General features: G+C 34.2%; 1 protein-coding gene across 2 annotated transcripts in view; it reads right to left on the bottom strand.

Moving 5' to 3' along the window:
• prom1a (prominin 1a) overlaps positions 1-12085 on the bottom strand; it is a 143212-nt gene that overhangs the window by 6544 nt on the left and 124583 nt on the right. The window contains exons 32-40 of one of the 2 annotated variants that reach the window (XM_038307956.1): positions 11942-12034; positions 11041-11058; positions 10541-10594; positions 10383-10463; positions 10235-10303; positions 9677-9766; positions 7487-7602; positions 6399-6467; positions 547-644 (exon numbers count right to left, since the gene is read on the bottom strand). In XM_038307956.1, the coding sequence (XP_038163884.1) occupies positions 575-644; positions 6399-6467; positions 7487-7602; positions 9677-9766; positions 10235-10303; positions 10383-10463; positions 10541-10594; positions 11041-11058; positions 11942-12034 (660 nt within the window). In that variant the 3' untranslated portion in view covers positions 547-574. Of the gene's footprint in view, positions 1-546; positions 645-6398; positions 6468-7123; positions 7206-7486; positions 7603-9676; positions 9767-10234; positions 10304-10382; positions 10464-10540; positions 10595-11040; positions 11059-11941; positions 12035-12085 lie in introns of those variants that run through there. The other variant, XM_038307963.1, reaches the window with a different exon arrangement.

The raw sequence follows: 12085 nt of genomic DNA, 5'->3' as shown, positions 1-12085 counted from the left end.
TGCTCAGAGGAAATTTATGATTTTTTTTAAATAAATATTAATTATTAAATATTAAAATTAATATTAATTTCTATTTTCATTGTGACTCTTGTGTTTGTTGCAAGATAAACTGCAATAAAAGACAAACTTATTTTTAGACTGTGAACTTTTCCAGAGGGTGCTGTAAGGTAGGCAGCTACATCTAAATTAATTTTACTGGCTTACTAATATCAGGAGCTAACTAAACAAAACCATTCACAAGATGTTTGTGTTAAAAACAAGTAGCAAAAGCTAAAAATCAAGGTTTCTCATATCTAAAACACTTCGACAATCACAGGCATTGACAGTTCACTGTAAAATTAGTCATTCTCACCATGATGGTTTTTCAGCAAGCAGAAAAAAAGCACTAAAACAAGCTGTGGACAGGCGTTAAGTGTTAGAAAATGAAAGATATAGAAGATAAGCTAAAAACAGATGATTGTTGACTCTATTTCAGCAGGATGGCTGTGAGAAAAAGTGTGAGGAAGTCAATGTTAGAGACAGATTCCCCGTCTTGTGTTCAAGTACCTTTCAGGAGCCAAGCTAGAGCTGACTATCACCAGTCGATGTGCCTCGGAGGTGCCGAAGCTCGTGGGAACCTGTTCATTGTATCATATGTAGGAACGCTACCATTGCAGGGACAAAGACACGCACATACACGGAAAAGAGTTACCAGACAGACTTAAACATTTTTCCAGACTGTTTCTTCACTCTTTACTTTTGAGTAGCAAAGAAGAAAAGGGTAAGCAGCTCATAAATCAGAGAGCAAAACAGTCACAAAAGCTTCAATTGAGTGTTTTAATGAGCAATTGTAGTATTTTAGTACCAATCATTAGCACAACACTCCTGTTAATGGATAAGCTTCATTCCAAAAGCTTTAAGAAAATTTAAAAAATATGTTTATCTTAATATAAAGCCAAACTTAAATAGAAAGTTAAGTTCTTATAAAAAGTTAAGTTCATCTTGCATATTTGAACCAATCACAGCGTTTCTTGGAATGAAACACATTAAAGATAAAAAAGCGATTTAGACGTTTTACCCTCTGCTTTTATTTTAACACCAAGTGTGATTGTTTAAGCTCATCTCCATCCAAACGTAAACAGATAAGACATGCAGTTGGTTAGATGCAAAAATTATAAAAGTAGCACCATATGCAGCGACACACTTAATTGTGACATGCTTGCCTCTCTCTGAACAAAATGATCAGGTGAACATTCATCGGACTTTGGTTGACACTAAGCAGGAGGAAATAGAAGAAAGTTTTCATTCCACAATAATTTCCCAGCATCAGAGAGCAAGCAAATGGTTAGTGATGCTGCAGGTTTCCAGAAGACAACAGAGCAGAACATTTAACACCTGACAGTGAGGTAGTGGTAGCAAACAGTCATGGGCCTCAGGCAGGCTCGGACTGGGACTCAGCCCTGGCATTACGTTCCTGGCATTCCATGACAGTGACTTCAGCAGGGTTGCCAGATGTCAGTGACTCACGTTTTCCAGCCCCAAAAATTTTCATAAACCTCCTGGATATACGAAATCTCGCCCAATTTGAACCAAAGTCTATTGATCTTTTATGCCATAAATCTAAAGGAAAACATTTTTACCCATCCTAACCTGCCAGATTGGGAAACATCCCAACCTGGCAACAATGCACATAAGACCGGAAACGTTAGCCTTTAGATGCAAAACCCCATCATGCACCTCATCACATTTTTGCTAAATATTCAAACATAAATTCGCCAAATATAAGAGGAACATCGTAGTTTGGTTTAAAGAAAGCATTTTAGTTTTTAGTATAATTCAGTTTGTTGCAAGGATTTTACATTTTGAAGAAATAGAAAATGACACCATATGCCAACCGTCACAAGGATGTGCATGACAAGGAAGGGCTATATATACTGAATGCATCATTTAGGTAGTTAACATTGTATTACTTCTTCAGCTCCTTGATTTATTTACTGTCACAGGTAGGTGCTTCGGCCACAGAGTAAGTGTTGGGGGCGATATGATTTAAGGAGGGCCGGCCCTCGCACGCTGAAATTAGGACGGGCCCACCAGGTAAATGCCCGGTATCACAGATTATCAGTCCGAGCCTGGTCTCGGGTCAGTCGATGCATGGCAAAAGGGGGGTGGAGTCAGACTGATTCCTGGCAAAATAAACCCTAATTTTTTTCTGGCATGTAAAACAGTTTATGCCTTTGTGTAAATACTGTATGTTTTCTATTCACATTAGAGTATATTTTCCTATCTTCATATTGACTGACAAAAGGGACTTTTTAGTATTTGTACTTTTCCACTTAGAGGCAGATTTCCACATATTGTGGCCTAATATAATATACAAATATGAGCCTCTTCTTCGTCTTCATCATTTTCCAACCCTTATTTATCTAGCACTTAGCTGCTGCTAACTTTATCTCACTGCAACAAGCTTCTGTAAAAGTAAATTTGAATTTGATTAATCTTATTTGAGGTATCTGAAAAAATCAATTGTGAAAAATGGAACTTTGAGTGGTTTTTAATATGAAGAAACTAAATTTTGAATATCTGCTTTAGATATTGTCTGGAAAAGACATTTCACGTTTTACTAAAAGGAAGTAACAATTCAAAAGCTGGCGTAATGTTGATGGTAAAGATCTTTCCAACTTCAAACGATAAATTGTCTACACAGAATTTAAACATGTATAAAAAGAGTTTGATTATTATCTCACAATAAAGAAATTTAAGATTAAATGCAGATATATATAACAATTTTTTTATATTAATTCTAGATTTCTTCTTTATATTTTTGGGAGATTCCTGTTTAGGGAATAAAAATAATAAAAATAAAAGTAAAAAAATCCATCAGTAGCATGATACATTTCGGGCCTAAGTTTATGCTGGCAAAAAAATAAAAATAAATGAAAAATAAAAGTAATCCACTTGCAAACACAACCAAATCTAAATCTTTAAACTCTCTAAAACTCAAAACATAACATAAAAATAAAAAAACGCTTTTAGTTTGATGATATGAGTAAAATCAAACACTTGTATGCTACTTATGGGTACAACTGCACCCATAAGTATGAGAAAAGAAAAAGTATATAAATAAGTGTTTCATACATTTTGATGGGTCCAAAATATACTAATATTGGCTTCTGGTTGTTCCTCAAACATCAACATAAAAGTATTCTGCAGCAATAGAGTCAGCAGTTGAAAGTCATGAGACACGGAGTTCAGGCGTTGCATGATCCTAGTAGCTCTGTGATAGAGCTGGAAAAATGGTTTCTTCTCAGCCTCACAGATTTCCGACTTTAGCCAAAATGCAAACAAAAGAAAAGCAAAACATGGTTGAACATTGGTTAGGCTTTTGAGTATTGGTGCAAACTTCAGGGAGCAAAGGGGCTCAGAGGTCACACAGAGGTTGCCCCTTTCTTTTTGGACATGTAAGTTAAATACTTAAAAGATTAGTAGACCTGGCAACTGACTGGCAAACAGTACAGAACGAGAGTGGGAAAGTGTTTCACTAACTAGCTTGGAGGAGTAACCTTGTAGCTATCACCTTTAAGTTGAGTTTAAATTAATAAAAATAAGCATATATACAGCAGCACCAAAAAAATAAAAATAAATAAAAAAATAATAATAAACCATTCCATAAATTTAATAAGTATTTTAAGGCCCCTGACATTTTGGGCCAGCATTTAATTTAGGGCTGGGCGATAATTCAATAACGATATATATCGATCGATAGACGTGTGGCGCAATAGAAAAAAATAGGCTCAATAAAAGTTCGATAAAAAAACGCAGTTTTCCTTCCTTCTCATTGTAGCCTAGCATGTAGGTTTATGCTATCCATCTCATCCAAAACACCCTACGATACTCAAATGTCACTTCATCTTTACCCAAATTAAAAATTGGTGAATATAGTGTGACCGATTCAAAGTGCAACAATGTTCTGCTTGTGACTGCCTTCAAATCTAAATTATTTAATGATTACAATAATAATATCTTAATAAAAACAACCAATTTGTCTATAATTGAGAATGCGTTCTCCAAGTACGTAAAATGGCCAATTTCACCAAAAGTTAAAGAAACTCATTTCAAAATTTCTCACAATTTTTACCCAGTGGCTGAATTTTTGCACAAAAGATTTAAATTTGATTCAGCATGTTGTGCCTTTTGTGATGGTCCAGAAGAATCCCTTAATCATCTTTTTTTTTTCCTGTCCCTTTTCTTTTAAACTATGGAGCGACGTTAAAAATTGGTTATCCCTTAAAATTGATGACATTCCTGAGATAACCATCACCCACATTTTATATTATATTGATGGCCTTGATAGTAAAATATCTGACATGGTTAATATTATCTTTTTACTTGTGAAATATCACATACACTGCTGTAAATGGAGAGGTTCTACTCCTTGTTTTGATTTTTTTCTTAACCAATTTAAACTTTATTTCACCTCACTGAAACTTTTGAAATCTGTTTCTGCAAGAAAAGTAACTGCCAGTATCTCAAGTTTTCTTTTGTTTTAAATCCCTGCTCTATTATTATTCAATTGCCTTACTGTTTTATGTGCTTGTTTTTAGTCTTAGCCCCTTGTTTTTTTGTTTTACTTTTTCTACCTATGTTGGATTGTTCTTGCACCTCATCGAGATTTTGTATACATTTTGTTCAATAAAAAAAAAAAAAAAAAAAAAGTGTAGGTTTATGCTAGTCACTGCTTCCTCCCAACCAATCACAGTCGCGGACCCAGGCACGACGTCACAAAGCGCCGCCCTCTCAAACCACAACACAGAGCACATGAAGATGTCTCAGCAAGGAGAGTCGGAGAAAATTGTTCCAAAGAAGGGTTTTTGTAGTTCGCCAGTTTGGCAGTATTTCGGTCATGGCAAGTCGGACAAAAAACAAACCACAGTCATCTGTAAAATGTGTAGGGAACCAGTGAAAACCAAGTCTGATAACACAACCAACGTTTTTTTTTTTTTTTTTTTTTATCATCACAGCCGCAGGAGTAGAGCTGTGTAGGCCCCGACGCGGCTCTCCTCCGAGGAATCTTTGGGAATTTCGGGAAATTTATATATAAAGTTCTGGGCAGTTTCCCACGTAGTTCTAACAATTGAGAGAAAAATGCTGAGGGGCCAGCAACTACTAACTCAGGTTAAAGCAGGAAACTAAGCTGAACCAGGTTCAGCTTAGAAGAATTGGGGTGGGGGGGGGGGGTCCATTTATTTGTTATATTTATTTTGGTCACTTTTCTGGTTACTTTAGTTTACTCTTTGTCAGTATTTAATAACATAACTCAGGTCTCTTAAGTTATTTTTCTTTAAAACAATTCTGTTATGGTTAAAAAAGTTGGTTAAATAAATATTTAATTGGAAGTCTGTATTTGTGTTCTTTATTAAAATTAAATAATTTAGCAATATCATAAAATGTCCAGGCAGAGCTGCACATAAAATATGGTTTCAAATCTTTTCAATAATTATCTATATCGATCAATATGCATTTTTTTTTATCGATAAGCTTTTTTTCTATATCGCCCAGCCCTAATTTAATTAATTGTTAAGTTATTCCTGGTGTTCAGATTTGGCCATGTTTTTGTTGTTGCTAACTTCCCTACACTAAAAATAAGCTTAAAAACTTTAAAACCATAATTTCGCTCTTAATTATTATTCTTTGCTTGAATCAACAATGGTACGCCATCCATTTCTATTTGTTCTCATTTAACATGGTAATAGAAAATATTGTCTGTCACTAACTAATAAAATGATGCATCTGGAAGAAAAAAATGTCTGAATATAAAAGTGTATAAATTAGTAGATCTCTATCAAGTAAAGTAAACCACCCAAATATTCCTTCAGCTTTTTTAAATCATAAAAATACAGCTGGATATTAGATATTTTAGCTAAGTTTTGGTTAATTTATTCAGACATTTTAGTATTTCACTGTACAGTACATTCATTTCATTAAATGACTTCTTCCTCCACCTCTAAGTTGTATTTAAACGTTAGACCTGATAGGAATCAGATTTTATTCTAATTTATGAAAAGTCTATAGTCCATTTTTTCCTTACCCCCCAGTCTTAAAGATGATTAAACCTAAATGTCATAATACATGATATTTCAGCTTTAAAGAAGACTGTAAAGTTACCATCTGATATTCATCAAGTACAAAAATGACTTTGGGTAGTTTTTTTTTTTTTAGAAAAGCAACCACTACCTCTCAGGTTAAATGTCTGCGTCAGTAATAATTACACCCACCTATAAATGTGAGTGTATTAAAATGACTCCCCCTGCAGACATGCACCGCCCTTTATAAAACCGTAATTTATAAAACCAGCCAACTTTCCCAGGCATGCATCCACCTCCACCATGACATGCAGTCAGCAGGACAAACAGGATGTTTACCTTGTCATCACAGGGTTAGGAACACCTTGTGAACTCTCAATATGATAACCATTATTACCAATTTCCATACTGAAAAATAAAACATTGTAAACAATGATGGGATGAAAATGAGAAAGATGACATGCTGAATAAAAATGGTTCATTATGAGATAGTTATGACCTCAGTATAAACTTTAGTGCTTTATTTAGACAATATTTTACAAAAAAAAACTTTAATGATTGCAAGAGCCCTTCGTGAAAGGTACTTTAAGGGACACTTCTTAAATTTAGCACACGACGAAAAGCCACATCATCCACTCACACCAGCAGTTTTGAAGCTCATAATTACAAACAAGCACCAATAATTTAGTAAACAGTTCTCTATATACATTATTTGGAAAGAAAAGCATGGAGTGAGAGAGGTTAAAATTAAGATGTTTGGGAAGAACATCTTACTTTTTCATGGGAATTGTCTCAACTCTACAGAGATACACAGGATACAATAAGATAAAAATATTTATCGGGATGTTCAGCCAAAGAAATGCACCACAATATGTCCTTCTGTACAATCCAACACTGATTACACAGAAGAAGATGCACTTAATCAGCTGACACATAACAGAAATACTACAAAGTAGTAAAAGCTATGAGACCACAGAGTCTGGAAATGAAGACGAAATAAGAGCAGACTAGTATCGCCGTGTCTTTTTTTGTAAAGTGCAAAGTGCTTGACAGGAAGGAAAAAAAATTTAAATAAAAAATGTGGGAGATGGAAATAGTATGAATGGTTATCACAAAGTAAAATGCCAAGTCCCAGATACAGAGGAGCTACAAGGAAGAGAAAAGTAAGCACAAAATAATTCAAACTATAAGAGTTTCAGGGGTACAGAGCATTTTAAGAAAGCTTAAGAAACAGAAAACTATCAAATTATATTAGGATGCTAAATACTGATAAGCTTAATAAAGGGAAGGATGTCCTGCAATCAGAAAAAAACGTAAATAATGTTTGTTTAGGTCCATTGATCCCAATTCAGATATAACTGACAAAATCCACACTGCAGCTTTACAGCAGATACAATAAAATATATATGTGTGGAAAAACAACTTACTCATCGTAGACGTCCTCTGTGTCCATCCTGCGGTAGTACTTGGCTAGTTTCACCGCTAGTATTACACTTGGGAGAAAAAATAGAGTGCTGCAGCCCAGACCCATCCAGAAAGTGTTCTGTTGGAAAGAGAATTTAACATGTTAAATCAGCATTAATCAACCCAGTACTATGCCTTGTAAGGTAACGACATCCCTTAAACTTTCTGTCACATTATGACCACAATATTAACCATATCGTATTGGGTGATCTTATTGAAAACATTGCAAATTACCCTGCAAAAGAAGGATGGTGTTAACTATATCAGCATTAGTTTCTACAAATATAAACCTGTTTGGAGGTTAATTTATCTTACACATCTTTAAATTTTATACCTCCTATTAATCTATTTGATCTGTTTCAACAAATGGGCATCCTAAAATTTAATTTGACTTAACAGAGAAGAACTGTTTCGTTTTTAAAATTATAATGATTTTTTTTCCTTTTTTTTTCAAAATATATTTATAAAGATGTTTCATTGGAATGATTTGTGGTAAAAGATAAACCTCTTACAGGTTAAAAAATCCTGGAGACTGAGGTGCAGGTTCATCTTTAAAGTGAATGTATATTGATGTGTTAGAATGATTATGCTTTATGAATCTTTTGCAAGATGCTCAATTGTTAAATTGTCATTCTGTGGAGACTTATAGACAATTCGGGGATAAATTCTGACACATCGACGTGTTTTAGAGAAAAAACCCAGAAAGAAAACCCACAGCTTACTACCATGGCTGGTTCTAGACAGGGGCCAACAGGGAATTACTCACCCATAAAACTGGTCATCACCTTATTATTATGGCCCCTGTACAAAGGTTGTAATGGTAAAAACATTTGTTATGAATTTCTATGCACTGGCATGAAAGCCCTAACTGACTGGATCTATTTTATTTTTAACCTTTACAGTTTTATTTGAACAATGATTAACAATGATTTTAGCTGCAGATGGAATCACGGCTTTTATCTGTTCTATCTGGGGATTCCGGAGCAGCAAATGGCTCATTATTTCTGCTTCTCACTTACTATACAGAAAAATTAAATATTTCCCTAATCTTATTGATTGGAGGTTGGGAGCTTTGGAGGCTAGACCTTAGTTTCGTCTTACAGAGATGAATCTTAGCATCTATTCAGTTTAATATGCCAAAATGTAAATAGGTTTGAATGCTTCTGTAATGTACTATAACTGCTCTCAGCTGATATTCAATTTGTGCTTTATAATATAGAACTGGTGTATGCATATATGTCTTCAAGGAATTTAAGGAGTTAAGGAATTTAAGTTGTTAAAGTTGTTTTAATGTTTCTAAGATGCTTCTAAAGCCTTTGATCATGTAAATCAGAAAACTAAGACACTGGTTGGCAAACTAGACTATGCAGATTAAGACGGATAGATGTGTATTCGCACCCTTTTAGTTTGATCATGGAGTCAGATTAGGAAGCATTTTAAAATGATCCAATTTTCATATGAATGTCCTATCAAAATAGATAAACCTGTTCAGAACTGGATGTATGGCTGGAGATAAGATTGTAAACCAATGAAAATGTGCTGATGTGTTACGACTTGGTAGTTTTTAGTCCTAGCTTTTCTGGTCCCTAGCAACTTCTTAATGTATGTTTAGTATATAGTGTAGAATACCATGTAAATTTTTACTCATCAAAAATTTAATTTTATATATCATACTAAAGAGGACAAAGATAGAACACTCTGGGTTTAAGTTGCCTGATGTTATGCTCTGTGTCTATTATTAAGTGTCTGAAGTTTTGCTTATGTATTAGAAGCCCCATGGGACAAAATTTATCTTACATGCTGATATAAACACAGAATCACAACTATTCACTTGCATTTTAGTGCTATATGCACCAGAGTTTAGTAGTATAGGTTTAGTTGTACATGCAACAGAATTTAGTAGTATATGCAAAAGAGTTTAGTAGTATAAGTTTAGTAGTATATACAAGAGAGTTTAGTATATGTTTAGTTTTCCTTGTGCGGATGTATTATTTACAATTAATCTTTTGCCTAAAACTTTGTTGATATGACGTTTACCTGTTGTGTAAATGTTACTATTGATGTAAGAAATGCACCAAAGTGATTGAGAAAAACTATAATAGCATAAGGCCTGGTTATGTTGGATCTGTCGTTACTAGTTCTACAGTGGTTACCATTGAATCCACCAAGAAACTACAGGTCATGATCTGCACTGTATCCAACACGTTGCTGAAAGGCTTGCATGGTGCGACCTCCAAAGCCAACTAGAAAGAATGAAAACAGGAAATGTTAAAGCACATTAAGGAGTAAACACGAACATTTCTAAACTGTTGCACACCAGATCTGTGTATGCTTCCTGTTCCACAATAACAACAAAAACACTAAGACTGAATCAAAGCAGTTTTATTGACCTGTCCGTGAATCAGAACTAAAACGTCTTATTTTTTTTTACATTGGTTTGAATTCCTTGGTTTTACTGCAGCAGAAACCAATGCGCCTCAAAGCAAATTCCTTCAATTAAAAAAGCACTGTAGCTTTTATAGTCATCCTTTCTAAATTTACCCCAAAACTCTTATGCAAGATTCCCCCCCCCCCCCCCCACTTCATAACGCAGAGCCTTTTCATAACTCCTCAAAATGCATCCTGGTTAAACTCATTGCAATAAACATCTACATATAATGTTGAAAAACAAAACACCACATCATGTTCTCAAATGGTAGATCAACACTTACTGATGTTTTGACCCATTCTATGTATTGATTAAAATAGCCAATAATGGTTGCTGAATACTTTCTTGTTTCCTGTAACAAAATGGAACAACCGCTGTTAGTTTAACATAACTATTACTACTAAGGATACAAACTGATATGATTTATTTACCTGATTGATCAAAAGTGTTGCATTGTGAGAGATAAGGTGCTGAGCTGCTTCAATGGCCTCAAGAACATCTGTTACTTTATTCTGTAGAGAAGAGAGTCAGTATGGATGCAACTGTAAATGTGTTAACTATGAGGTGTTATAGTGTAGAGTTTTCTTACTGGTAGATCAGAGGCTGTCCTCTCCAGAAATCTCATACTCTGGTTTAATGCACTCTTAGAAAAGAGAAAAAAATAAGCATTATCAGAGATTAGTGCTAGAAGTCAAAGGTAGACTTATAGAAAACTGAAGGCAACACAAATATGATGAGTTACACGGATGAAAATGTTGTCAAGCTGGATGATTTTCTTCCCAAAATCAAATATCCACGATGTGATGAGAGAAAAATACATAATGTACCGGTAAACAAAAAGAAACATAAAAAATGTCTCTTTTGTTTTATCATTGACAAATATAAAAAAATTTTAGGTGGATATTTTGTACTATTTTGGCATGAAGGCTTTGATATAAGCCACATGTTTGTGATGAGCATATACATACAACAGAAGAAAAAAATAATTTACTGTGTTTTCAACAAAACATAACATCTGAAAGATTCAGTTTCTTTAAAGCTTTCTGTAAAAAGGGACACAAAGCATATCATAAATACATTTGTGCTTACCCTTGCTCTAACATATTTCTTGAAGGTGAACAGAGAAACAAGAAGAACAGCAAAAACATAAATAAATAAAAGTTGTAGAGAGAACCAAAAGTGCTTGATGCTGTACGTCCTAGATAATATCTGAAAAAGAGGTGCTGCTTTTCACTGAGAAAATGTCTATTATGACACAGGCCTGGGGTCAAAAGCACTGATTTATTATATCAAAGAACTTACCAAACAACATCAAACCAAACAAAAGTAAATTTCGAATGATTTTCTGTTTAAAAATATGTATATTTCCTTAGTTATATAAATAATAACAATAGTAGTACTTTTATTGATTTATTTTTTTTGCACATTTTCAACATAAAATTTGACCACAGTTGTATTTACATAAAACCCCTCTCAACGCTGCCAAATTAAATTCAAATATCTGGTTGTAAAGGCAGGAACATTGATAAGGGATTTCTTGATTTAATTTAAGAATTTAGGGAAAGAAAGTGAACCGGCAAAAGTACAACATAGCGAAAAGAGAATAATGATTACACTAAACAGGCCAAAAGGAACTATAAAATATTATATTATTTGTTTTTTTTATTTTATTATCAAACACAAATGTTTAATCTCAGGGAACTTTACAAGAAACACAAACCTACTTTCAGAAATATCAAATCATATTAATCTACAATGAAATCTTACATAGAGATTGAAACTGAATTTAATATCTTTAAAACCACCAAGTTTCTCCTAAATGCTGCGTTTAGGACTTTCTCAGGACGCTCCGAGTAAAAAACAAAGTTGGAAATTGTTGAAAGTATGTCAATATTTTCATATTACTTCTATGTGGAAAGCTAACTATGTAAGTCTGGTCTACTCATAACCAAAGTTCTGGAAAAACTTTCTTGGACACAGCGAGGATTACCATGGCTTGCTCCATTGGAGCTATCTGTTGTCTGTGGATCCGCTGAAGAGTGGCCACATGGCCTTTCAGAGCTGTCTGCAGACGTCCCCTGGGCTGAAATAAAAGACAGAAAACAAGTTGAGGTTTATTCCCAAGAAAAGAAAC

Source organism: Cyprinodon tularosa, unplaced genomic scaffold (genome assembly GCF_016077235.1).
Source record: "Cyprinodon tularosa strain WSP-4 unplaced genomic scaffold, ASM1607723v1 ctg117, whole genome shotgun sequence".
In the NCBI taxonomy this organism is placed as follows: Eukaryota; Metazoa; Chordata; class Actinopteri; order Cyprinodontiformes; family Cyprinodontidae; genus Cyprinodon; species Cyprinodon tularosa.
Note: the sequence above shows the minus strand (reverse complement) of the source record. Positions and strands in the feature narration are given on the sequence as shown.